Source organism: Oncorhynchus keta, chromosome 25, assembly GCF_023373465.1.
Source record: "Oncorhynchus keta strain PuntledgeMale-10-30-2019 chromosome 25, Oket_V2, whole genome shotgun sequence".
Lineage (NCBI taxonomy): Eukaryota > Metazoa > Chordata > Actinopteri > Salmoniformes > Salmonidae > Oncorhynchus > Oncorhynchus keta.
In genome coordinates, this window is record NC_068445.1 from 23,586,751 (window position 1) to 23,613,827 (window position 27,077).

At 51.8% G+C, this 27,077-nt stretch overlaps 1 protein-coding gene across 1 annotated transcript in view; it reads right to left on the reverse strand.

Annotated features, from left to right (window-relative positions):
* The window catches only part of LOC118357870 (single-stranded DNA-binding protein 2), a 141,898-nt gene that overhangs the window by 49,175 nt on the left and 65,646 nt on the right, over positions 1-27,077 (reverse strand). The window contains exons 3-4 of the mRNA XM_052478974.1: positions 20,271-20,332; positions 19,778-19,862 (exon numbers count right to left, since the gene is read on the reverse strand). Coding sequence (XP_052334934.1) covers positions 19,778-19,862; positions 20,271-20,332 — 147 coding nt within the window. The remainder of the gene's footprint in view (positions 1-19,777; positions 19,863-20,270; positions 20,333-27,077) is intronic.

The following is a 27,077-nucleotide window of genomic DNA, read 5'->3' on the forward strand; positions in this document are numbered from 1 at the left end:
AACACCTGGGCATGGGCAGAGGAACGTGCCCAATATCTGTCAGATGGCCCCACTATAGGGACTAGGACTGGGACACGGGTGAGATATGGCTGTATGACACCACCACAAACTCTGGGCTTACTTTGGGAGACAACGTGCCACTGACACCCCCCATGCCAAGAGGGACGCCCTTCCGGATACCTCTGTCCCTGCCCTCACCCCACCTCTTCCCTTGTCCTCCACCCTGCCCTCCCTCTCACCCCAGCCCACCTCTGCCCTGTCCTCCACCCTGCCCTCCCTCTCACCCCAGCCCACCTCTGCCCGTCTTCCACCCTGCCCTCCCTCTCACCCCAGCCCATCTCTCTGCCCGTCTTCCACCCTGCCCTCCCTCTCACCCCAGCCCATCTCTGCCCTGTCCTCCACCCTGCCCTCCCTCTCACCCCAGCCCACCTCTGCCCTGTCCTCCACCCTGTCCTCCCTCTCACCCCAGCCCATCTCTGCCCGTCTTCCACCCTGCCCTCCCTCTCACCCCAGCCCATCTCTGCCCGTCTTCCACCCTGCCCTCCCTCTCACCCCAGCCCACCTCTGCCCTCCCTCTCACCCCAGCCCATCTCTGCCCGTCTTCCACCCTGCCCTCCCTCTCACCCCAGCCCATCTCTGCCCTGTCTTCCACCCTGCCCTCCCTCTCACCCCAGCCCATCTCTGCCCTGTCTTCCACCCTGCCCTCCCTCTCACCCCAGCCCACCTCTGCCCTGTCCTCCACCCTGCCCTCCCTCTCACCCCAGCCCACCTCTGCCCTGTCCTCCACCCTGCCCTCCCTCTCACCCCAGCCTTTCTCTGCCCTGTCTTCCACCCTGCCCTCCCTCTCACCCCAGCCTTTCTCTGCCCTGTCTTCCACCCTGCCCTCCCTCTCACCCCAGCCCATCTCTGGCCTGTCCTCCACCCTGCCCTCCTCCACCCCAGCCCACCTCACCCCAGCCCATCTCTGCCCTGTCTTCCACCCTGCCCTCCCTCTCACCGCAGCCCATCTCTGCCCTGTCTTCCACCCTGCCCTCCCTCTCACCCCAGCCCATCTCTGCCCTGTCCTCCACCCTGCCCTCCCTCTCACCGCAGCCCATCTCTGCCCTGTCTTCCACCCTGCCCTCCCTCTCACCCCAGCCCATCTCTGCCCTGTCCTCCACCCTGCCCTCCCTCTCACCCCAGCCTTTCTCTGCCCTGTCTTCCACCCTGCCCTCCCTCCTCTCACCCCAGCCTTTCTCTGCCCTGTCCTCCATCCTGCCCTCCCTCTCACCCCAGCCTTCTCTCTGCCCTGTCTCACCCTGCCCTCCCTCTCACCCCAGCCCACCTCTGCCCTGTCCTCCACCCTGTCCTCCCCTCTCACCCCAGCCCACCTCTGCCCTGTCTTCCACCCTGCCCTCCCCTCTCACCCCAGCCCATCTCTGCCCTGTCTTCCACCCTGCCCTCCCTCTCACCCCAGCCCATCTCTGGCCTGTCCTCCACCCTGCCCTCCCTCTCACCCCAGCCCATCTCTGCCCTGTCTTCCACCCTGCCCTCCCTCTCACCCCAGCCCATCTCTGCCCTGTCTTCCACCCTGCCCTCCCTCTCACCCCAGCCCATCTCTGCCCTGTCCTCCACCCTGTCCTCCCTCTCACCCCAGCCCACCTCTGCCCTGTCTTCCACCCTGCCCTCCCTCTCACCCCAGCCCATCTCTGCCCTGTCTTCCACCCTGCCCTCCCTCTCACCCCAGCCCATCTCTGGCCTGTCCTCCACCCTGCCCTCCCTCTCACCCCAGCCCATCTCTGCCCTGTCTTCCACCCTGCCCTCCCTCTCACCCCAGCCCATCTCTGCCCTGTCTTCCACCCTGCCCTCCCTCTCACCCCAGCCCATCTCTGGCCTGTCCTCCACCCTGCCCTCCCTCTCACCCCAGCCCATCTCTGCCCTGTCCTCCACCCTGCCCTCCCTCTCACCCCAGCCCACCTCTGCCCTGTCCTCCACCCTGTCCTCCCTCTCACCCCAGCCCATCTCTGCCCGTCTTCCACCCTGCCCTCCCTCTCACCCCAGCCCATCTCTGCCCGTCTTCCACCCTGCCCTCCCTCTCACCCCAGCCCACCTCTGCCCTGTCCTCCACCCTGCCCTCCCTCTCACCCCAGCCCATCTCTGCCCGTCTTCCACCCTGCCCTCCCTCTCACCGCAGCCCACCTCTGCCCGTCTTCCACCCTGCCCTCCCTCTCACCCCAGCCCACCTCTGCCCTGTCCTCCACCCTGCCCTCCCTCTCACCCCAGCCCACCTCTGCCCGTCTTCCACCCTGCCCTCCCTCTCACCGCAGCCCACCTCTGCCCGTCTTCCACCCTGCCCTCCCTCTCACCCCAGCCCACCTCTGCCCTGTCCTCCACCCTGCTTTCCCTCTCACCCCAGCCCATCTCTGCCCTGTCTTCCACCCTGCCCTCCCTCTCACCCCAGCCCATCTCTGCCCTGTCTTCCACCCTGCCCTCCCTCTCACCCCAGCCCACCTCTGCCCTGTCCTCCACCCTGCCCTCCCTCTCACCCCAGCCCACCTCTGCCCTGTCCTCCACCCTGCCCTCCCTCTCACCCCAGCCTTTCTCTGCCCTGTCTTCCACCCTGCCCTCCCTCTCACCCCAGCCTTTCTCTGCCCTGTCTTCCACCCTGCCCTCCCTCTCACCCCAGCCCATCTCTGGCCTGTCCTCCACCCTGCCCTCCCTCTCACCCCAGCCCATCTGCGCCTGTCTTCCACCCTGCCCTCCCTCTCACCGCAGCCAATCTCTGCCCTGTCTTCCACCCTGCCCTCCCTCTCACCCCAGCCCATCTCTGCCCTGTCCTCCACCCTGTCCTCCCTCTCACCGCAGCCCATCTCTGCCCTGTCTTCCACCCTGCCCTCCCTCTCACCCCAGCCCATCTCCGGCCTGTCCTCCACCCTGCCCTCCCTCTCACCCCAGCCTTTCTCTGCCCTGTCTTCCACCCTGCCCTCCCTCTCACCCCAGCCTTTCTCTGCCCTGTCCTCCACCCTGCCCTCCCTCTCACCCCAGCCTTTCTCTGCCCTGTCTTCCACCCTGCCCTCCCTCTCACCCCAGCCCACCTCTGCCCTGTCCTCCACCCTGTCCTCCCTCTCACCCCAGCCCACCTCTGCCCTGTCTTCCACCCTGCCCTCCCTCTCACCCCAGCCCATCTCTGCCCTGTCTTCCACCCTGCCCTCCCTCTCACCCCAGCCCATCTCTGGCCTGTCCTCCACCCTGCCCTCCCTCTCACCCCAGCCCATCTCTGCCCTGTCTTCCACCCTGCCCTCCCTCTCACCCCAGCCCATCTCTGCCCTGTCTTCCACCCTGCCCTCCCTCTCACCCCAGCCCATCTCTGGCCTGTCCTCCACCCTGCCCTCCCTCTCACCCCAGCCCATCTCCGGCCTGTCCTCCACCCTGCCCTCCCTCTCACCCCAGCCCATCTCTGGCCTGTCCTCCACCCTGCCCTCCTCTCACCCCAGCCCATCTCTGCCCTGTCTTCCACCCTGCCCTCCCTCTCACCCCAGCCCACCTCTGGCCTGTCCTCCACCCTGCCCTCCCTCTCACCCCAGCCCACCTCTGGGCTGTCCTCCACCCTGCCCTCCCTCTCACCCCAGCCCACCTCTGGCCTGTCTTCCGCCCTGCCCTCCCTCTCACCCCAGCCCATCTCTGCCCTGTCTTCCACCCTGCCCTCCCTCTCACCCCAGCCCACCTCTGCCCTGTCTTCCGCCCTGTCTTCCACCCTGCCCTCCCTCTCACCCCAGCCCACCTCTGCCCTGTCTTCCGCCCTGTCCTCCACCCTGCCCTCCCTCTCACCCCAGCCCATCTCCGGCCTGTCCTCCACCCTGCCCTCCCTCTCACCCCAGCCCATCTCTGGCCTGTCCTCCACCCTGCCCTCCCTCTCACCCCAGCCCATCTCTGCCCTGTCTTCCACCCTGCCCTCCCTCTCACCCCAGCCCATCTCTGGCCTGTCCTCCACCCTGCCCTCCCTCTCACCCCAGCCCATCTCTGCCCTGTCTTCCACCCTGCCCTCCCTCTCACCCCAGCCCATCTCTGCCCTGTCTTCCACCCTGCCCTCCCTCTCACCCCAGCCCATCTCTGGCCTGTCCTCCACCCTGCCCTCCCTCTCACCCCAGCCCATCTCTGGCCTGTCCTCCACCCTGCCCTCCCTCTCACCCCAGCCCATCTCTGGCCTGTCCTCCACCCTGCCCTCCCTCTCACCCCAGCCCATCTCTGCCCTGTCTTCCACCCTGCCCTCCCTCTCACCCCAGCCCACCTCTGGGCTGTCCTCCACCCTGCCCTCCCTCTCACCCCAGCCCACCTCTGCCCTGTCTTCCGCCCTGTCTTCCACTCTGCCCTCCCTCTCACCCCAGCCCACCTCTGCCCTGTCTTCCACCCTGCCCTCCCTCTCACCCCAGCCCACCTCTGCCCTGTCTTCCGCCCTGTCTTCCACCCTGCCCTCCCTCTCACCCCAGCCCACCTCTGCCCTGTCTTCCGCCCTGTCCTCCACCCTGCCCTCCCTCTCACCCCAGCCCATCTCCGGCCTGTCCTCCACCCTGCCCTCCCTCTCACCCCAGCCCATCTCTGGCCTGTCCTCCACCCTGCCCTCCCTCTCACCCCAGCCCATCTCTGCCCTGTCTTCCACCCTGCCCTCCCTCTCACCCCAGCCCACCTCTGGCCTGTCCTCCACCCTGCCCTCCCTCTCACCCCAGCCCACCTCTGGGCTGTCCTCCACCCTGCCCTCCCTCTCACCCCAGCCCACCTCTGCCCTGTCTTCCGCCCTGCCCTCCCTCTCACCCCAGCCCATCTCTGCCCTGTCTTCCACCCTGCCCTCCCTCTCACCCCAGCCCACCTCTGCCCTGTCTTCCGCCCTGTCTTCCACTCTGCCCTCCCTCTCACCCCAGCCTTTCTCTGCCCTGTCTTCCACCCTGCCCTCCCTCTCACCCCAGCCTTTCTCTGCCCTGTCCTCCAGCCTGCCCTCCATCTCACCCCAGCCTTTCTCTGCCCTGTCTTCCACCCTGCCCTCCCTCTCACCCCAGCCCACCTCTGCCCTGTCCTCCACCCTGTCCTCCCTCTCACCCCAGCCCACCTCTGCCCTGTCTTCCACCCTGCCCTCCCTCTCACCCCAGCCCATCTCTGCCCTGTCTTCCACCCTGCCCTCCCTCTCACCCCAGCCCACCTCTGGCCTGTCCTCCACCCTGCCCTCCCTCTCACCCCAGCCCACCTCTGGGCTGTCCTCCACCCTGCCCTCCCTCTCACCCCAGCCCACCTCTGCCCTGTCTTCCGCCCTGCCCTCCCTCTCACCCCAGCCAAACCTCTGCCCTGTCTTCCGCCCTGTCTTCCACCCTGCCCTCCCTCTCACCCCAGCCCACCTCTGGCCTGTCCTCCACCCTGCCCTCCCTCTCACCCCAGCCCACCTCTGGGCTGTCCTCCACCCTGCCCTCCCTCTCACCCCAGCCCACCTCTGCCCTGTCTTCCGCCCTGCCCTCCCTCTCACCCCAGCCCACCTCTGGCCTGTCCTCCACCCTGCCCTCCCTCTCACCCCAGCCCACCTCTGGGCTGTCCTCCACCCTGCCCTCCCTCTCACCCCAGCCCACCTCTGCCCTATCTTCCACCCTGCCCTCCCTCTCACCCTAACCCTCTCCTGAGCTTCTGAGCACACACACCTCCCCGACATGTCCAAACACACATGTGACATGACCCAGCATGACATGGTAGTGGAAAATACACTCCTGGAGACTACTAGACTTCAGGCATGATAGTGAAACAGACCACAGAGGGAGAGGGAGAGAGGAGGGAGAAAAGGAGAAGAGAGAGTGAGAGGAGTTAAAGAGAGAGAGGAGATAAAGTGTTAGGAAAAGAGACAAAGAGAGAGAGGGTTAAATTAGGGAAACTATAAGGAAGAGGGAGAGAGAGAGAGACAGAGAGAGTGAGCGAGAGAGAACGTGAGAGAGCGTGAGAGAGAGAGAGAGAGAGAGAGAGAGAGAGAGAGAGAGAGAGAGAGAGAGAGAGAGAGAGAGAGTGAGCGAGAGAGAGCGTGAGAGAGAGAGAGAGAGAGAGAGAGAGAGAGAGAGAGAGAGAGAGAGAGAGAGAGAGAGAGAGAGAGAGCAAGAGAATGAGAGACAGAGAGAGAGAGAGAGACAGAGAGTGCAAGGGGGAGGGGAAATAGAGGTTGTGGTTTATCTGAAGACGCAGCTTAAAAGTGTCTGTCTGTTGAGAGGGTGAAAGGCAGACCGAGAGAAAACAATACATGAGCAGAGTTGATTAGTTACTGTAGGGAGAAGTTAGTGTTTAACATTATATGAAATTCATAAAGTAGTAGACAGTGGTAAACGGATCAGGTCTTCAGGTAACATCTCTGCTATGGTCTGTGAACTACTCTCAACGTTAGCATGACAATCACATTCTCATTTGCATTTTTACTAAACTAGTAAAAACATCTCCATATCTGCTCGCATGAAAACTCCCTCTGTCTACTTCTCTCTCCCTCTTCTCTCTCTCGCCATCGCTCCCTCTTCTCTCTCCCTCTTCTCTCTCTCGCCATCGCTCCCTCTTCTCTCTCTCACCATCGCTCCCTCTTCTCTCTCCCTCTTCTCTCTCTCGCCATCGCTCCCTCTTCTCTCTCCCTCTTCTCTCTCTCGCCATCGCTCCCTCTTCTCTCTCACCATCGCTCCCTCTTCTCTCTCACTCTTCTCTCTCTCGCCATCGCTCCCTCTTCTCTCTCCCTCTTCTCTCTCTCGCCATCGCTCCCTCTTCTCTCTCTCACCATCGCTCCCTCTTCTCTCTCCCTCTTCTCTCTCTCGCCATCGCTCCCTCTTCTCTCTCCCTCTTCTCTCTCTCGCCATCGCTCCCTCTTCTATCTCACGTTCTCTCCCTTTTCCCTCTCTCTTCACATCTCCATGGTGATGATGCTGCTATGAGTCACCCCCAACACTGCTCCTCAGTTTGGTTTAAAAACAGGAGAATATGGGAGTGAAGAAGGGCTCTGTTGCCCTGGAAACAGACTGGGGGTCCCTCCGAACCCCCACTCCACCATCTCCTCCATCCCCACTGGTCCAATGTACTCTGAGCCAGGAGATCCAAGAAAGTCTGTCCCTATAATGTGTTTATGTGATATACATATACAAAAAGTTAACACACAAGCACACATGTATCCTGCCCAGACAAATAGATGAAAAATCACTTCAATGCTGACAGGCAATCATGGAAGACAATGAATTGTTTACAAACGGAACATCTTTAGATGTATGTATACCGTATACACAGTATGTGATGTGTGTGTATGCAGTGTGTATGTGAAAGGTGTGAGTATATATATATGTGTGTTTGCTCTTTCTAAGTACATTGTGTCCTGGTAAGTACCCTGTGATGTCATGATGGGAGAATGTAATAAGGTGATGAGGTCATCAAAGCCACAGAAATGCACTCTGGTAGGCTTGTACTAACAGGCAGGTAAACAGCCAGCTTTAGGGCCAAAGAGGACCACACACACACATACATATGCGCATGCGCACGCACGCCCTCATTGGGTGAGTGAGTGTGTGTGTGTATGTGTGTGTGTGTGTGTGTGTGTGTGCGTGTGTGTGTGTGGGTGTGTAAAGGACAGGGTCATATCAGGACTAGGGTGTTTTCAGTTAAACAGAGCAGACCAAACACTTGTGTTCAGCTACCACACCCTACTGTCCCTGGATCCCTGCCAGAGGCCCAAAAAAACATACCTGCCTCTGTGTGTGTGTGTGTGTGTGTGTGTGTGTGTGTCTGTGTTTGTGTGTGTGTGTGGGGGGTGAGTCGAGAGAAAGGGGGATAGAAGTATGGAGTTGATTGAATATGCATGTGTGTATGTACGTGTCTGAGCATGAGTAAATGAGTGTGTACAGTTGAAGTCGGAAGTTTACATACACTTAGGTTGGAGTCATTAAAACTAGTTTTTCAAGCACTCCACAAATGTATTGTTAACAAACTGTAGTTTTGGCACGTTGGTTAGGACATCTACTTTGTGCATGACACAAGTCATTCACAATTGTTCACAGACAGATTATTTCACTTATAATTGACTGTATCACAATTCCAGTGGGTCAAAACTTTACATACACTTTACATACAGTTGACTGTGCCTTTAAACAGCTTGGAAAATTCCAGAAAACGATGTTATGGCTTTAGAAGCTTCGGATAGGGTAATTGACATCATTTGAGTCAATTGGAGGTGTACCTGTGGTTGTATTTCAAGGCCTACCTTCAAACACTGTGCCTCTTTGCTTGACATCATGGGAAAATCAAAAGAAATCAGCCAAGACCTCAGAAATGTTTTTTTTAGACCTCCACAAGTCCGGTTCATCCTTGGGAGCAATTTCCAAACGCCTGAAGTACCACATTCATCTGTACAAACAATAGTTTGCAAGTATAAACACCATGGGACCACGCAGCTGTCATACTGCTCAGGAAGGAGACGTGTTCGGTCTCCTAGAGATAAACGCACTTTGGTGCGAAAAGTGCAAATCAATCCCAGAACAACAGCAAAGGACCTTGTGAAGATGCTGGAGGAAACAGGTACAAAAGTATCTATATCCACAGTAAAACGAGTCCTATATCGACATGACCTGAAAGGCCGCTCAGCAAGGAAGAAGCCACTGCTCCAAAACTGCCATTAAAAAGCCAGACTACGTTTTGGGGACAAATATCATACTTTTGGAGAAATGTCCTCTGGTTTGATGAAACAAAAATAGAGCTGTTTGGCCATAATGACAATCATTATGTTTGGAGGAAAAAGGGGGAGACTTGCAAGCCAAAGAACACCATCCCAACCGTGAAGCACAGCGGTGGCAGCATCATGTTGTGGGGTGCTTTGCTGCAGGAAGGAAAGGTGCACTTCACAAAATAGATGGCATCATGAGGGAGGAAAATTATGTAGATATATTGAAGAAACATCTCAGTCAGGAAGTTAAAGCTTGGTTGCAAATGGGTCTTCCAAATGGACAATGACCCCAAGCATACTTCCAAAGTTGTGGCAAAATGGCTGAAGAACAACAAAGTCAAGGTATTGGAGTGGCCATCACAAAGCCCTCAATCCTATAGACAATTGGTGGGCAGAACTGAAAAGGCGTGTGCGAGCAAGGAGGCCTACAAAACCTGACTCAGTTACACCAGGTCTGTCAGGAGGAATGGGCGAAAATTCACCCAACTTATTGTGGGAAGCTTGTGGAAGGCTACCCGAAACATTTGACCCAAGTTAAACAATATAAAGGCAATGCTACCAAATACTATTTGAGTGTATGTAAACTTCTGACCCACTGGGAATGTGATGAAAGAAATACAAGCTGAAATAAATAATTCTCTCTACTATTATTCTGACATTTCACATTCTTAAAATCAAGTGGTGATCCTAACTGACCGAGGGCAGGGAATTTGTACTTTAAATGTCAGGAATAGTGAAAAACTGATTTTAAATGTATTTGGCTAAGGTGTATGTAAACTTCCGACTTCAACTGTATGTGTGAGAGATCTTGTACTTCCAGAGAGATCGGTTCGTCTGAGGAGCTAGCCTTGTGCTTGATCTGCTCTCCCCCTAAGAGCATAGTGTCAGAGCTGACATCCTCCCCTCTCTCAGTGATACCACAGGCAGGCTCCCCACTGCACCGCAGCGCATAACTTCGCGTTGCAGCCTGATTGGCACTTGTTCTTGTCTGGCTGAGAAACAGCCTTTTATGGTAGATAAACACCCCATTCAGACGCGCACACACACGCACGCACGCACGCACGCACGCACGCACGCACGCACGCACGCACGCACACACACACACACACACACACACACACACACACACACACACAAATAGAGCAACACATTTATACATACAGTTAGGGTCACAATTGCACAACATGTTAGCAACAAACAGCTATGGAACACTGTATTCTGTACACAGACATTAAGTATTCCAAACATTAGGAACACCTTCCTAATATTGAGTTGCACCTCCCTTGTTGCCCTCAGAACAGCTTCAATTTGCCGGGGCATGGACTCTACAAGGTGTCGAAAGCGTTCCACAGGGATGCTGGCCCATGTTGACTCCAATGCTTCCCACAGTTGTGGGAAACTGTTGAGAGTGAAAAAGCCAGCAGCGTTGTAGACACAAACCGGTGCCTGGCACCTACTACCATACCCTGTTTAAAGGCACTTAAATCTTTTGTCTTGCCCATTCATCTCTGAATGACACACATACACAATCCATGTCTCAATTGTCTCAAGGCTTAAAAATCCTTCTTTAACTCGTCTCCTCCCCTTCATCTACACTGATTGAAGTGTATTTAACAAGTGACATCAATAAGGGATCATAGCTTTCACCTGGATTCACCTGGTCAGTCTATATCATGGAAAGAGCAGGTGTTCCTAATGTTTTGTACACTCAGTGTACAGCCTCTCTACCGTAGACTACCACATGCACACGCACACCCCCTTTGTAAAATGTGGAATTCTTTAATAAGAAACCAGAGTGTTTAAATGTCTGTTTTTTATATTAGATTTGTTAACATGCTTGAGTTGCTTTCATAGGTCTTACAAGTAATTTCATGCTGGCATGACTCTTTCCACCCTGATTCATTTGCTCGTGTTTGTGTTCAACTCCATGTGATCCCAAATAAATGAGAGAGTGTGATATCAAGAAGGCAGAACAACAACAGACTGTTGTCTCAAAAAGGGGATTAACATGATAAGAAATGTCTATAAATCAGCTCGATGAGTGGTGCCTTGTGAAGACGTTCCCACATGATAGTGAGAGCCATCCCTCTTCTCTGCTACCTTCCAACCTCTCATAACAGCGTCAGGAACAATCTCATTGACCTCCATGGATCGAAGTCTTAGACAGAAAATAATATTATGTGACTTAGTTTCTAATTGGTCAATTTGCAACGGAAAATAATGTAAACATAGCTTGTTTTGATGATTCCACTTCCCTCCTCAAATGGAATTTGCTCATTTAGCATGGAGAAAGCAATTGAAAAAGCACTTAGCAGAACTGTAAACGCTGTTTCCCTGGCTGAAAAGCCCAGGCTGAAGATGGAAATCAATACAGCAGGACTCTTCACTTCATTCATCACTCTTTTCATCCTTCACTTTCATCTGGTGTTCCTGGAATACTGGCTAAAGTCAGACACATAATGTTTATACATAAACGTGCACACTCAATCACCAGCGCACGCACACAACCACACGCACGCACTCAATCAACAGCGCACGCACTCAATCACCAGAGCACGCACTCAATCACCAGCGCACGCGCACAACCACACGCATGCACTCAATCACCAGAGCACGCACTCAATCACCAGCGCACGCACTCAATCACCAGCGCACGCACACAACCACACGCACGCACACAACCACACGCACGCACTCAATCACCAGCGCACGCACTCAATCACCAGCGCACGCACTCAATCACCAGCGCACGCACTCAATCACCAGCGCACGCACACAACCACACGCACGCACACAACCACACGCACGCACTCAATCACCAGCGCACGCACTCAATCACCAGCGCACGCACTCAATCACCAGCGCACGCACACAACCACACGCACGCACTCAATCAACAGCGCACGCACTCAATCACCAGAACACGCACTCAATCACCAGCGCACGCGCACAACCACACGCACGCACTCAATCACCAGAGCACGCACTCAATCACCAGCGCACGCACTCAATCACCAGCGCACGCACTCAATCACCACACTCACGCACACAACCACACGCACGCACACAATCACCAGCGCACGCACACAACCACACGCACGCACGCAACCACACTCACGCACACAACCACACGCACGCACACAATCACCAGCGCACGCACACAACTACACGCACGCACGCAACCACACTCACGCACACAACCACACGCACGCACTCAATCACCAGCGCACGCACACAACCACACGCACGCACGCAACCACACTCACGCACACAACCACACGCACGCACACAACCACACGCACGCACGCAACCACACGCACGCACGCAACCACACGCACGCACACAACCACACACACGCACACAACCACACGCACGCAACCACACACACGCGCACAACCACACGCACGCACACAACCACACGCACGCACGCAACCACACACACGCACACAACCACCCGCACGCACACAACCACACGCACACACACAACCACACGCACGCACACGACCACACACACGCACACAACCACACGCACGCACTCAATCACCAGCGCACGCACACAACCACACACACGCACACAACCACGCACACACAACCACACGCACGCACACAACCACACGCACGCACACAACCACACGCACGCACGCAACCACACGCACGCAACCACACGCACGCACGCAACCACACACACGCACACAACCACACGCACGCACACAACCACACGCACGCACACAACCACGCGCACGCACACAACCACAAGCACGCATGCAACCACACACGCACTCAACCACGCACGCACACAACCACACGCATGCACGCAATCACACGCACGCACGCAACCACACGCACGCACACAACCACACGCACACACACAACCACACGCACGCACACAACCACACGCACGCAACCACACGCACGCACGCAACCACACACGCACACAACCACACACACGCACACAACACGCACGCACACAAAATTGTTCGCGTCGCACACAACCACAAGCACGCATGCAACCACACACACGCACACAACCACACGCACGCACACAACCACACGCACGCACGCAATCACACGCACGCACGCAACCACACGCACGCACACAACCACACGCATGCACACAACCACACGCACGCGCACAACCACACGCATGCACACAACCACACACACGCGCACAACCACACGCACGCACACAACCACACGCACGCACTCAATCACCAGCGCACGCACACAACCACACGCACGCACACAACCACACGCACGCACACAACCACACAACCACACGCACAACCACACGCACGCACACAACCACACAACCACGCGCACAACCACACGCACGCACACAACCACACAACCACGCGCACAACCACACGCATGCACACAACCACACACACGCACACAACCACACACCACGCGCACAACCACACGCATGCACACAACCACACAACCACGCGCACAACCACACGCATGCACACAACCACACACACGCACACAACCACACAACCACGCGCACAACCACACGCACGCACACAACCACACGCACGCACACAACCACACAACCACGCGCACAACCACACGCATGCACACAACCACACACACGCGCACAACCACACGCACGCACACAACCACACGCACGCACTCAATCACCAGCGCACGCACACAACCACACGCACGCACACAACCACACACACGCACACAACCACACAACCACACGCACGCACGCAACCACACGCACGCACACAACCACACGCACGCACACAACCACACGCACGCACGCAACCACACGCACACACACAACCACGCACGCACACAACCACACGCACGCACACAACCACACGCACGCGCGCAACCACACGCACGCACGCAACCACACGCACGCACGCAACCACACACGCACGCAACCACACGCACGCACTCAATCACTAGCGCACGCACACAACCACACGCACGCACGCAACCACACGTACGCACACAACCACACGCACGCACACAAACACACACGCGCACAACCACACGCACGCACACAACCACACGCACACAACCACACACACGCACGCAACCACACGCACGCACTCAATCACCAGCGCACGCACTCAATCACCACACTCACGCACACAACCACACGCACGCACACAATCACCAGCGCACGCACACAACCACACGCACGCACGCAACCACACTCACGCACACAACCACACGCACGCACACAATCACCAGCGCACGCACACACCACGCACGCACGCAACCACACTCACGCACACAACCACACGCACGCACTCAATCACCAGCGCACGCACACAACCACACGCACGCACGCAACCACACTCACGCACACAACCACACGCACGCACACAACCACACGCACGCACGCACCACACGCACGCACGCAACCACGCACGCACACAACCACACGCACACAACCACACGCACAACCACACCACACACACGCGCACAACCACACGCACGCACACAACCACACGCACGCACGCAACCACACACACGCGCACAACCACCCGCACGCACACAACCACACGCACACACACAACCACACGCACGCACACGACCACACACACGCACACAACCACACGCACGCACTCAATCACCAGCGCACGCACACAACCACACTCACGCACACAACCACACGCACACACACAACCACACGCACGCACACAACCACACGCACGCACACAACCACACGCACGCACGCAACCACACGCACGCAACCACACGCACGCACGCAACCACACACACGCACACAACCACACGCACGCACACAACCACACGCACGCACACAACCACGCGCACGCACACAACCACAAGCACGCATGCAACCACACACACGCACTCAACCACACGCACGCACACAACCACACGCACGCACGCAATCACACGCACGCACGCAACCACACGCACGCACACAACCACGCACACACACAACCACGCACGCACACAACCACACGCACGCACCACACGCACGCACGCAACCACACACGCACACAACCACACGCACGCACACAACCACACGCACGCACACAACCACGCGCACGCACACAACCACAAGCACGCATGCAACCACACACGCGCACACAACCACCACGCACGCACACAACCACACGCACGCACGCAATCACACGCACGCACGCAACGCACACAACCACACGCATGCACACAACCACGCACGCGCACAACCACGCATGCACACAACCACACGCGCACAACCACGCACGCACACAACCACGCACGCACTCAATCACCAGCGCACGCACACAACCACACGCGCACACAACCACACGCACGCACACAACCACACGCACGCACACAACCACACAACCACGCACGCACGCAACCACACGCACGCACACAACCACACGTACGCACACAACCACACACGCACGCAACCACACGCACACACACAACCACACGCACGCACACAACCACACGCACGCACACAACCACACGCACGCGCGTGGCCACACGCACGCACGCAACCACACGCACGCACGCAACCACACACACGCACGCAACCACACGCACGCACTCAATCACTAGCGCACGCACACAACCACGCACGCACGCAAACCACACGTGCGCACACAACCACACGCACGCACACAAACACACACACGCGCACAACCACACGCACGCACACAACCACACGCACACAACCACACACACGCACGCAACCACACGCACGCACTCAATCACCAGCGCACGCACGTAACCACACGCACGCACGCAACCATACGCACGCACGAAACCACACGCACGCACACAACCACACGCACGCACGCACGCACGCAACCACACGCACGCACGCAACCACACACACGCACGCAACCACACGCATGCACTCAATCACCAGCGCACGCACACAACCACACGCACGAACGCAACCACACGTACGCACACAACCACACGCAAACAACCACACACACGCGCACAACCACACGCACGCACACAACCACACACACGCGCACAACCACACGCACGCACACAACCACACACACGCACGCAACCACACGCACGCACTCAATCACCAGCGCACGCACACAACCACACGCACGCACGCAACCACACGTACACACACAACCACACGCACGCACACAACCACACACGCACACAACCACACACACGCGCACAACCACACGCACGCATGCAACCACACACACGCACTCAACCACACGCACGCACGCAACCACGCGCACGCACGCAACCACGCGCACGCACGCAACCACACGCACGCACGCAACCACACGCACGCACGCAACCACACACACGCACGCAACCACACGCACGCACGCAACCACACGCACGCACACAACCACACGCACGCCCGCAACCACACACGCGCACAACCACACGCGCGCACACAACCACACGCACGCACACAACCACACGCACACACACAACCACACGCACGCACACAACCACACGCACGCACGCAACCACACACACGCACTCAACCACACGCACGCACGCAACCACACACACGCACACAACCACACGCACGCACGCAACCACACACACGCACACAACCACGCACGCAACCACACACGCACACAAACACACACACGCACGCAACCACACGCACGCACACAACCACACGCACGCACGCAACCACACACACGCACGCAACCACACACACGCACACAACCACACGCACACACGCAACCACACGCACGCACACAAACACACGCAACCACACGCACGCACACAACCACACGCACGCACACAACCACGCAACCACACACGCACACAACCACACGCACGCACACAACCACACGCACGCACACAACCACACGCACGCACGCAACCACACACACGCGCACATGCACTCAAGCTCACATGCAAATACACACACACAGGCACGCAGACACCCATCCACATCGCTCAGGCCAAATGCCACGCCCACTAATGTTTCTTCTCCACGATGTGTCTGGATTTGATCTCCTCCCCGACCACTTCTCGAATGCAAACACATTCAAACCGTTCTGATTGGCTCCAGAAAACGATGGGTTGGGCCAGAGACTGAACACACGTGGGTAAAGTGGTGTTTTGGAAATAGTAATTGGCTTTGATACTGATTGGTTAGAGACGATCCAATCGCTGATGACTTGTTTTGTACAACACCCCTCACTTTGACGTCAGCAGAAAGGCCTTATACGATGGCAGTCTCAGACTGAATGTATGTATTGATAGATAGAGCAGTGGAATTACATTCAGTATGAGTCGTCAAACTGTGAGTGGGGTTGTTACCAGTACGATTTAGAAGAGGCAGGATGAACAGGGACTAAGCAAGGTGAGACTCCTTCCATTCCTTCCTTTCTCTGTGCCTCTGATTCACACTGCCTCTGTCCAGCTCCACCTCTCCTTCCTTCCTTTCTCTCTTTCTTTCTTTCTCTTTCTTTCTTTCTTTCTTTCTTTCTTTCTTTCTCACTTTCTCTCTCTCCCTCTCTCCCTTTCCATCCTCCTCTCTCCTACTCCTTCCCCCCTTCTCTTTCCAGTTCCATCCCTCACTCTCCAACTCCCACCTCGTTCTCTCTCCCCCTCCCTTTCCATTCCTCACTCCCCAATCCCGGCCCCTCTCTGTCTCAGGGCTCAGAGGTTGGGCCGCCCTCCAGCTCCTTTCCCCAGAGCCAGGAAGACATCATCATAGCGCTGCTGCCTCATTCCCCAGGAGCCTATTCATCACACACATCATCATCACCAGCATCAGCAGCATCATCTGACTTCACCCGCACTGCACCTCACACACACATGCACACACATGCAAGCACACACATCTCTCTTCTACACACTCCACCTCACACCTTGTGCACCATTCCCCCACCTCCAACTACCATTCTCTCTCCTTTCTCTCCCCCCTCTGCATTTGCTAAACCCAAAGTGAGAGGGGGTATGTGGGGGGGTGAGAGAGACAGAGAGAGAAGAGAACCCTGCTGGGGTAAGCAGAAAGCTACAACCTGTGCACTCCCAACAATGCGTCTCAATAAGCCACGCCACACAAAATCTGATGAGTCAGTCTGGCGACAGAGAGAGAACAACAACATCAAAAAGCAGGAGACCCCTCCGACTCCATTCGCTCTGGAGTGAGAGAGACAGAGAGAGAGAGAGACAGAGACAGAGACAGAGACAGAGACAGAGAGAGAGAGAGAGAGAGAGAGAGAGAGAGAGAGAGAGAGAGAGAGAGAGAGAGAGAGAGAGAGAGAGAGAGAGAGAGAGAGAGAGAGAGAGAGAGAGAGAGAGAGAGAGAGAGAGAGAGAGAGAGAGAGAGAGAGAGAGAGAGAGAGAGAGAGAGAGAGAGAGACAGAAAGAAAGAAACAGAGAGAGACAGAGAGAGAGAGACAGAGAGAGAGAGAGACAGAGAGAGAGAGAGAGACAGAGAGAGAGAGAGAGAGACAGAGAGAGACAGAGAGAGACAGAGAGAGAGAGACAGAGAGAGAGACAGAGAGAGAGAGACAGAGAGAGAGACAGAGAGAGAGAGACAGAGAGAGAGAGAGACAGAGAGACAGAGAGACAGAGAGAGAGACAGAGAGAGAGAGAGACAGAGAGAGAAAGACAGACAGAGAGAGAGAGAGAGAGAGACAGAGAGAGAGAGAGAGAGAGAGAGAGAGAGAGAGAGAGAGAGAGAGAGAGACAGAGAGAGAGAGACAGAGAGAGAGAGACAGAGAGAGAGAGACAGAGAGAGAGAGAGAGACAGAGAGAGACAGAGAGAGAGAGCGACAGAGCTCAGGCTCTGGATATTCTTACATGACTTTCCCTGTTACTGTTACTGGACAGCACTTACCTGAACACATCACATCACATAGTAAACAGATACTTACTGAACACACCACATCACATAGTAAACAGATACTTACTGAACACATCACATCACATAGTAAACAGATACTTACTGAACACACCACATCACATAGTAAACAGATACTTACTGAACACACCACATCACATAGTAAACAGATACTTACTGAACACACCACATCACATAGTAAACAGATACTTACTGAACACACCACATCACATAGTAAACAGATACTTACTGAACACACCACATCACATAGTAAACAAATACTTACTGAACACATCACATCACATAGTAAACAGATACTTACTGAACACATCACATCACATAGTAAACAGATACTTACTGAACACATCACATCACATAGTAAACAGATACTTACTGAACACATCACATCACATAGTAAACAGATACTTACTGAACACACCACATCACATAGTAAACAGATACTTACTGAACACATCACATCACATAGTAAACAGATACTTACTGAACACATCACATCGTAAACAGATACTTACTGAACACATCACATCACATTGTAAACAGATACTTACTGAACACACCACATCACATAGTAAACAGATACTTACTGAACACATCACATCACATAGTAAACAGATACTTACTGAACACATCACATCACATAGTAAACAGATACTTACTGAACACACCACATCACATAGTAAACAGATACTTACTGAACACATCACATCACATAGTAAACAGATACTTACTGAACACATCACATCACATAGTAAACATATACTTACTGAACACATCACATCACATAGTAAACAGATACTTACTGAACACACCACATCACATAGTAAACAGATACTTACTGAACACACCACATCACATAGTAAACAGATACTTACTGAACACACCACATCACATAGTAAACAGATACTTACTGAACACATCACATCACATAGTAAACTGATACTTACTGAACACATCACATCACATTGTAAACAGATACTTACTGAACACATCACATCACATAGTAAACAGATACTTACTGAACACATCACATCACATCACATAGTAAACAGATACTTACTGAACACACCACATCAAAATAGTCAACACAGAACATATCATCACAGTATTTCCATCAAGTTCATCTTCACAAGTTAGCCTACATCCAGCCGCTCAACTCCTATCCATTGTATATCTATTTAAAAACACTGGCAGAACTGGTTAGCACCAGTGTGGGGTAGTAGTAGGCACCAGTGTGGGGCAGCAGTGCTTGTGATTGTGGACGGGGTGAGGTAATGTTGATGGTGACTCACATAGTCATGGAAGGCCTTTGCCTCACTAGAATGTTCACATGTCTCTCTCCTCTCCGGGGCCGCGCAGTACAGGTCCCAGAACACACTGTAGCACAGGGAGGGTGGGGAGGTTATATACACAGAAGTGCAAAAAACACACAAAAATAACATTATCTTTATCATTATTAATGTTATCATCCTGATTTTTCCCGAATGTTACCAGGACCCGTATTCACAGAGGATCTCAGAGTAGGAGTAGGATGGACAAGGTCCCCCTGTCTGACAAGGCAGCCCCCTGAAACCTCTCTGAATCAGACTGACTAGGCACCCCACCTTTCCCTTCCCTCTCATTAACATCTAAAAAGGAAAACTGAATTCATTTTAAGGCCCAGCTAAGTCATTTACTTACTTACTCATTTACAACAAGTCATTGACAACAAGTTGTAATAGAGAGGAGGATGAAGATAAATGAGAGTGTGAGGGAATGGAGTGGAAGACGTAGTACTGTACTCACCACCACCAAGAGTGGAGGAATCCTGGGGGCTCTCCTAATGTGATGTTCTTCTCCCATCGAATCTACCAGAGAGACAGAAAGACAGAGAGGTTTCAGATAAGGTGTACAAAGTATAGGTGTAGACTCCATTGTACTGTAATATTCATGACATGAAACGAATGTCTACAAGTATTTTGAGAGTATGTGGAAATTCACATACACATCATTATATACAGTGAGCTCCAAAAGTATTGAGTATATGAGTTTAAAGTGCAGACTGTCATCTTTCATTAGAGGGTATTTTCATCCACATCGGGTGAACCATTTAGAAATTATAGCACTTTCTGTACATAGTCCCTTCATTTCAGGGTACCAAAAGTATTGGGACAAATTCACTTATATGTGTATCAAAGTAGTGAAAAGTTGAGTATTTGGTCCCATATTCCTAGAACCCAATGATGACATCAAGCTTGTGACTCTACATTTACTATTTGTTTTGGTTGTTTCAGATTATTTTATTTTGTGTTTCAGATTATTTTATTTTGTGTTTCAGATTATTTTATTTTGTGTTTCAGATTATTTGGGAAAATAATGTATTGTGTCATTTTGGAGTCACTTTAATTGTAAATAAGAATAGAATGTTACTAAAAAACTTCTACATTAATGTGGATGCTACCAATATTATGGATAATCCTGAATGAATTGTTAATAATGATGACGCACAAATATCATACCTCCAAGACATGCTAACCTTTCACCATTACAATAACAGGGGAGGTTAGCATTTGAGGGGATTTATCAAATCAAATTCTATTTGTCCATGCGCCAAATACAACAGGTGTAGACCTTACCGTGAAACGCTTACTGACAAGCCCTTAACCAACAACGCAGTTTAACAAATATTTAGTTAAGAAAATATTTACTGAATAAACTAAAGTTAAAAAAATATAAATTTTAAGTAACACAATAAAAACCTTTTATTTTTTATTTCACCTTTATTTAACCAAGTAGGCCAGTTTAGGAAGGCCATTTACAACTGTGACCTGGCCAAGATTATAATGGCACAAGGCGAGACCCAGATGCAGATGGTTAGAGACCAAGATGTTTATTAACAATCCAAAAGGGATAGGAAAGAGAATGGTCGTGGACAGGCAAAAGGTCAAAACCAGTTCAGAGTTCCAGAGGTACAGAATGGCAGGCAGGCTCGAGGTCAGGGCAGGCCGCATGGTCAGGCAGGCTCGAGGTCAGGGCAGGCAGAATGGTCAGGCAGGAGGGAATGGAGTCCAGAAAAACAGATAAAGGTCAAAACCGAGAGGACTAGTAAAAGAGAATAGAAAAGTACAAGCACGGGAAATAACACGCTGGTTGACTTGAACATACAAGACGAACTGGCACAGAGAGACAGGAAACACAAGGATAAATACACTGGGGAAAATAAGCGACACCTGGAGGGGGTGGAGACAATCACAAGGACAGGTGAAACAGACCAGGACTTGACAAAGATAAAGCAAGGCAGTGCGACAAAAACAACACAGAGTTACACATGGGATAAACAAACATACAGTCAATAACACAATATAAAAAGTAAATGTACAGTGTGTGCAAATGTAGTAAGAGTATGGAGGTAAGGCAATAAATAGGCCATAGAGGCGAAATAATTACAATTTAGCATTAACACTGGAGTGATAGATGTGCAGATGATGATGTGCAAGTAGAGATACTGAGGTGCAAAAGAGCAACAACAAAAAAATAAAAAAATATAGGGATGAGGTAGTTGGGTGTGCTATTTACAGATGGGCTCTGTACAGGTACAGTGATTGGTAAGCTGCTCTGAAGTTCGATTCTTAAAGTTAGAGAGGGAGTGGTGTCAATGCAAACAGTCCAGGTGGCCATTTGATTAATTATTCAGCAGTCTTATGGCTTGGGGGGTAGAAGCTGTTAAGGAGCCTTTTGAACCTAGACTTGGAGCTCTGGGAAAGCTTGCCGTGCGGTAGCAGAGAAAACAGTCCATGACTTGTGTGACTGGAGTCTTTGACAATTTGTTGGGCTTTCCTCTGACACCGCCTAGTATATAGGTCCTGGATGGCAGGAAGCTTGGCCCCTGTTATGTACTGAGCCGTACTCACTATCCTCTGTAGCACCTTTCGGTCGGATGCCGAGCAGTTGCCATACCAGGCGGTGATGCAACTGGTCAGGATGCTCTCAATGCTGCAGCTGTATAACTTTGAGGATCTGGGAACCCATGCCAAAAATGTTCCGTCTCCTGAGGGGGAGAAGGCATTGCCGTGCCCTCTTCACGACTTTCTTGGTGTGCTTGGAACATGATAGTTTGTTGGTGATGTGGACTTCAAGAAACTTGAAACTCTCGACCCGCTTCACTACAACCACGTTGATGTGAATGGGGGTATGTTCAGCCCTCCTTTTCCTGTAGTCCACGATAATCTCGTTTGACTTGCTCACGTGATCAGGCCTACCACCATTGTGTCGACACCAAACATTTTTAACAAATGTAAAGGGGGTAGATCAGCTTTAATATTGCAGACAGATTGTAGTGTCCATCAATGTAATTGTCTGCATCACTTCCAATCCCCCTTATATATTTTTTCAAATATATATACAGTTGAAGTCAGAAATTAACATACACTTTAGCCAAATACATTTAAACTCAGTTTTTCACAATTCCTGACATTTCATCCAAGTAAAAATTCCCTGTCTTAGGTCAGTTAGGATCACCACTTTATTTTAAGAATGTGAAATGCCAGAATAATAGTAGAGAGAATTATTTATTTCAGCTTTTATTTCTTTCGTCACATTCCCATTCCCAATTAGTATTTGGTAGCATTGCTTTTAAATGGTTTAACTTGGGTAAAATGTGTCGGTATTCTTCCACAAGCTTCCCACAATAAGTTGGGGGACTTTTGGCCCATTCCTCCTGACAGAGCTGGTTGTAACGGAGTCAGGTTTGTAGGCCTCCTTGCTCGCACACACTTTTCCAGTTCCGCCCACAAATTTTCTATAGGATTTAAGTCAGGGCTTTCTGATGGCCACTCATATACCTTGACTCTGTTGTCCTTAAGCCATTTTGTCACAACTTTGGAAGTATGCTTGGGGTCATTGTACATTTGGAAGACTCATTTGCGACCAAGCTTTAACTTCCTGCCTGATGTCTTGAGATGTTGCTTCAATATATCCACATAATTTTCCTACCTTATGATGTCATCTATTTTGTGAAGTGCACCAGACCCTCCTGCAGCAAAGCACCCCCACAACATGATGCTGTCACCGTCGTGCTTCACGGTTGGGATGGTGATCTTCGGCTTGCAAGCCCCCCCTTTTTCCTCCAAACATAATGATGGTCATTATGGCCAAACCGTTCTATTTTTGTGTCATCAGACCAGAGGACATTTCTCCAAAAAGTACGATCTTTGTCCCCATGTGCAGTTGCAAACCGTAGTCTGGCTTTTTTTAATGGACGTTTTGGAGCAATGGCTCTTCCTGGCTAAGCGGCCTTTCAGGTTATGTCGATATAGGACTCGTTTTACTGTGGATATAGATACTTTTGTACTCATTTCCTCCAGCATCTTCACAAGGTCCTTTGCTGTTGTTCTGGGATTGATTTGCACTTTTCGTACCAAAGTATGTTCATTTCTAGGAGACAGAATGTGTCTCCTTCCTCAGCGGTTTGACGGCTGCGTGGTTCCATGGTGTTTATACTTGCGTACTATTGTTTGTACAGATGAATGTGGTACCTTCAGGTGTTTGGAAATTGCTCCCAAGGATGAACCAGACTTGTGGAGGTCTCCAATTTTTATATTGAGGTCTTGGCTGATTTCTTTAGATTTTCCCATGATGTCAAGCAAAGAGGCACTGAGTTTGAAGGTAGGCCTTGAAATACATCCACAGGTACACCTCCAATTGACTCAAATGAAGTGAAATAATCTGTCTGTAAACAATTGTTGGAAAAATGACTTGTGTCATGCACATAAAATTACCTTTGTCATTACCTGTGTCATGCACATAGTTTGCCAAAACTATAGTTTGTTAACAAGATATTTGTGGAGTGGTTGAAAAACGAGATTTAATGACTCCAACCTAAGTGTATGTAAACTTCCGACTTCAACTGTACATATTGATGGATTCTGGGTTCTAACTCCTAAACTTGAAATAGGGTTAATTATCAGGTATTCTATTGAGATAGTGAGTGCTATAGTTTAGAGCACATATGTCAGAGTCAAGGCCCTACATCCGGCCCGCGAGAAGGTTTTTACGGCCCCTGGGATGATCTTGATTTATTATTAGAACCGGCCCGCAGACCGCAGCAAGCCGGCAGCCCGCAGATCTTTTACACGCACCAATACTACATTTCCCACAATGCAACGGTGACGCACCGAGCAGTAGGCTGCTTCATTTCAATATTTATTGGCACAGCAGTTGTCAGCATCACAGTAAAATTAACTTTCAGATACCCATCAAAAATGGCAAAACGGAAGGTGGACACTGAGAACCGGGGTTTCAAACAAGGTGGGAGTCGGAGTATTTGTTCACGGAGGTAGCTGGAAAACCTGTGTGTCTTCTGTGTGGAGAAAGTGTGGCGGTACTGAAAGAGTATAATCTGAGACGACATTATGAAACGAAACACGCGGACAAAAACAAGAATATGGACATGGAACAAAGGCTACAAAGGCAGAGGAATTAAAACGAGGCCTCAAATCTCGACAGGCTCTGTTCAAAAAAGCCAAATCACAAGGCCAGGCTGCTGTCAAGGCCAGTTTTATTTTGGCAGAAGAGATCGCTAAATCAGCCCGGCCATTTACGGAGGGGGATTTCATCAAAAACTGCATGATTAAAGTTTGTGACGAAGTTTGCCCAGAAAAAAGGCAACTCTTTTAAATGTGAGTCTGAGCAGAAACACCATTGCCGAGAGAGTAGACCAGTTGTCCATCAATCTAAAAGAGCAGCTTGTGAAAAAGGGAAAAGATTTCATTGCATATTCCTTGGCTGTGGATGAGAGCACCGACATTTCTGACATTGCCCAGTTGTCAATTTTCATCCGCGGAGTGGACTCCAGCCTAAGCGTGACAGAGGAGTTTTTGGCTTTACGTCCTATGCATGGCACAACTACGGGGCATGATTTGTATGAAGAGGTGTCAAGATGTGTAAATGAGATGGAGCTGCCTTGGGAAAAACTCGTGGGTTTGACAACCGACGGAGCACCTGCGATGTGTGGACACAGGAGCGGACTGGTGGCGAAGATACGGAAAAGATGCAAGAGGAAAACGCGACAGGTGAGCTGACAGCTTATCATTGTATCATACACCAGGAAGCGTTGTGCGGTAAAGCCTTGAAAATGGAGCATGTAATGAGCATCATCACGCGCACAGTTAACTTTATCAGAGCCAAAGGTTTGAATCACCGCCAGTTCAAGGCATTTCTGATGGAGTTAGAAACGGAGCATGGTGATTTGCCTTATCACACAGAGGTGCGATGGCTAAGCCAGGAAAGGTGCTTCAAAGATGTTTCGAAGCCGTGAGGAGATTTGTCTGTTCTTGGACAGCAAAGGGAAAGACACAACACAACTCCGAGACGAAATGTTTCTGTGTGAAATGGCTTTTCTGTGTGACATTACGAGTCATCTGAATGCAATGAACTTGCAGCTGCAGGGTCGGGATCGTGTCATCTCTGATATGTACAGTACAGTGAAGGCATTTAAAACCAAACTGACTCTGTGGGAGACGTTGCGGAAAGAAAATTTGAGCCACTTTCCCAGCTGCCAGACCATGAAAGAGAAGCTCTCTACCAGTGCGTTCCCGAGCGCACAGTTGGCTGATAAAATAGGTATGCTTGCCGCTGACTTTCGACGCCGATTTGCTGACTTTGAAGCACAAAAAAGCAGGTTGGAACTGCTCGGTAACCCATTTGCTGTTGACGTGGAAAGCTCACCACCAAACCTCCAAATGGAGTTGATTGACCTCCAATGCAATGATGCACTGAGGGCAAAATATGCGGCAGTGGGTGCTGCGGAGTTCGCCCGTTTCCTCCCCGACACAATGCCCCAGCTGCGCATCCAGGCTGCTCAAACGTTGTCTATGTTTGGCAGCACATACCTGTGTGAACAACTGTTTTCTTTGATGAACTTGAACAAAACATCACACAGAAGTCGACTTACTGCTGAACACCTCCACTCAATTCTGAGGATTTCCTCAGCTCAGAGCCTTACCCCGAACATTGATGAACTTGTGGAAAAGATGGGACACCACCAAGTATCACCCTCAACCTCAAACAAGTGAACATTACTGTGCAATCACATATTTAGAGTTTTTACTCAGTTCAAGTTTAAAAGTTAAAGTTTAATATTTGTTTTCACTGCATGTTACTTCTCCTTAAACAAAGTGTTGTTTTTGATTAATAGATTTTTGCACTTTATTTTATTGTATTTCAATCCAATTATATTTTAAAAAATATTTCAGTTGAGTGGATGATAGAAAATTGCTATTATTGTTTTTTTTTTCTTTGAAGTAAATTTAGCCCACTTTTGCTAAAATAGAAAATATAGGCTACTGATGGTGCCTTGAATACCGGTTTCTTTCATTTAATGTTCATGTTATGGGGATTTTTATATAAAGGAAATTTGTCTTTTGTGTCTGTTGAAAATTAAAGATTACTGACAGAGCCATAAGAAAATATTGCTTTATTTATCTGATCATATTGGAATATATTTGTTAGGTTTTCAGTAGGTTCAATTAGGTTCACTAGACTATATGCGTCATTTAAAAATTTTTCAATGAACATTCGAACAGTCCGGCCTCGGCTTGTAGCTAAATTTTTATT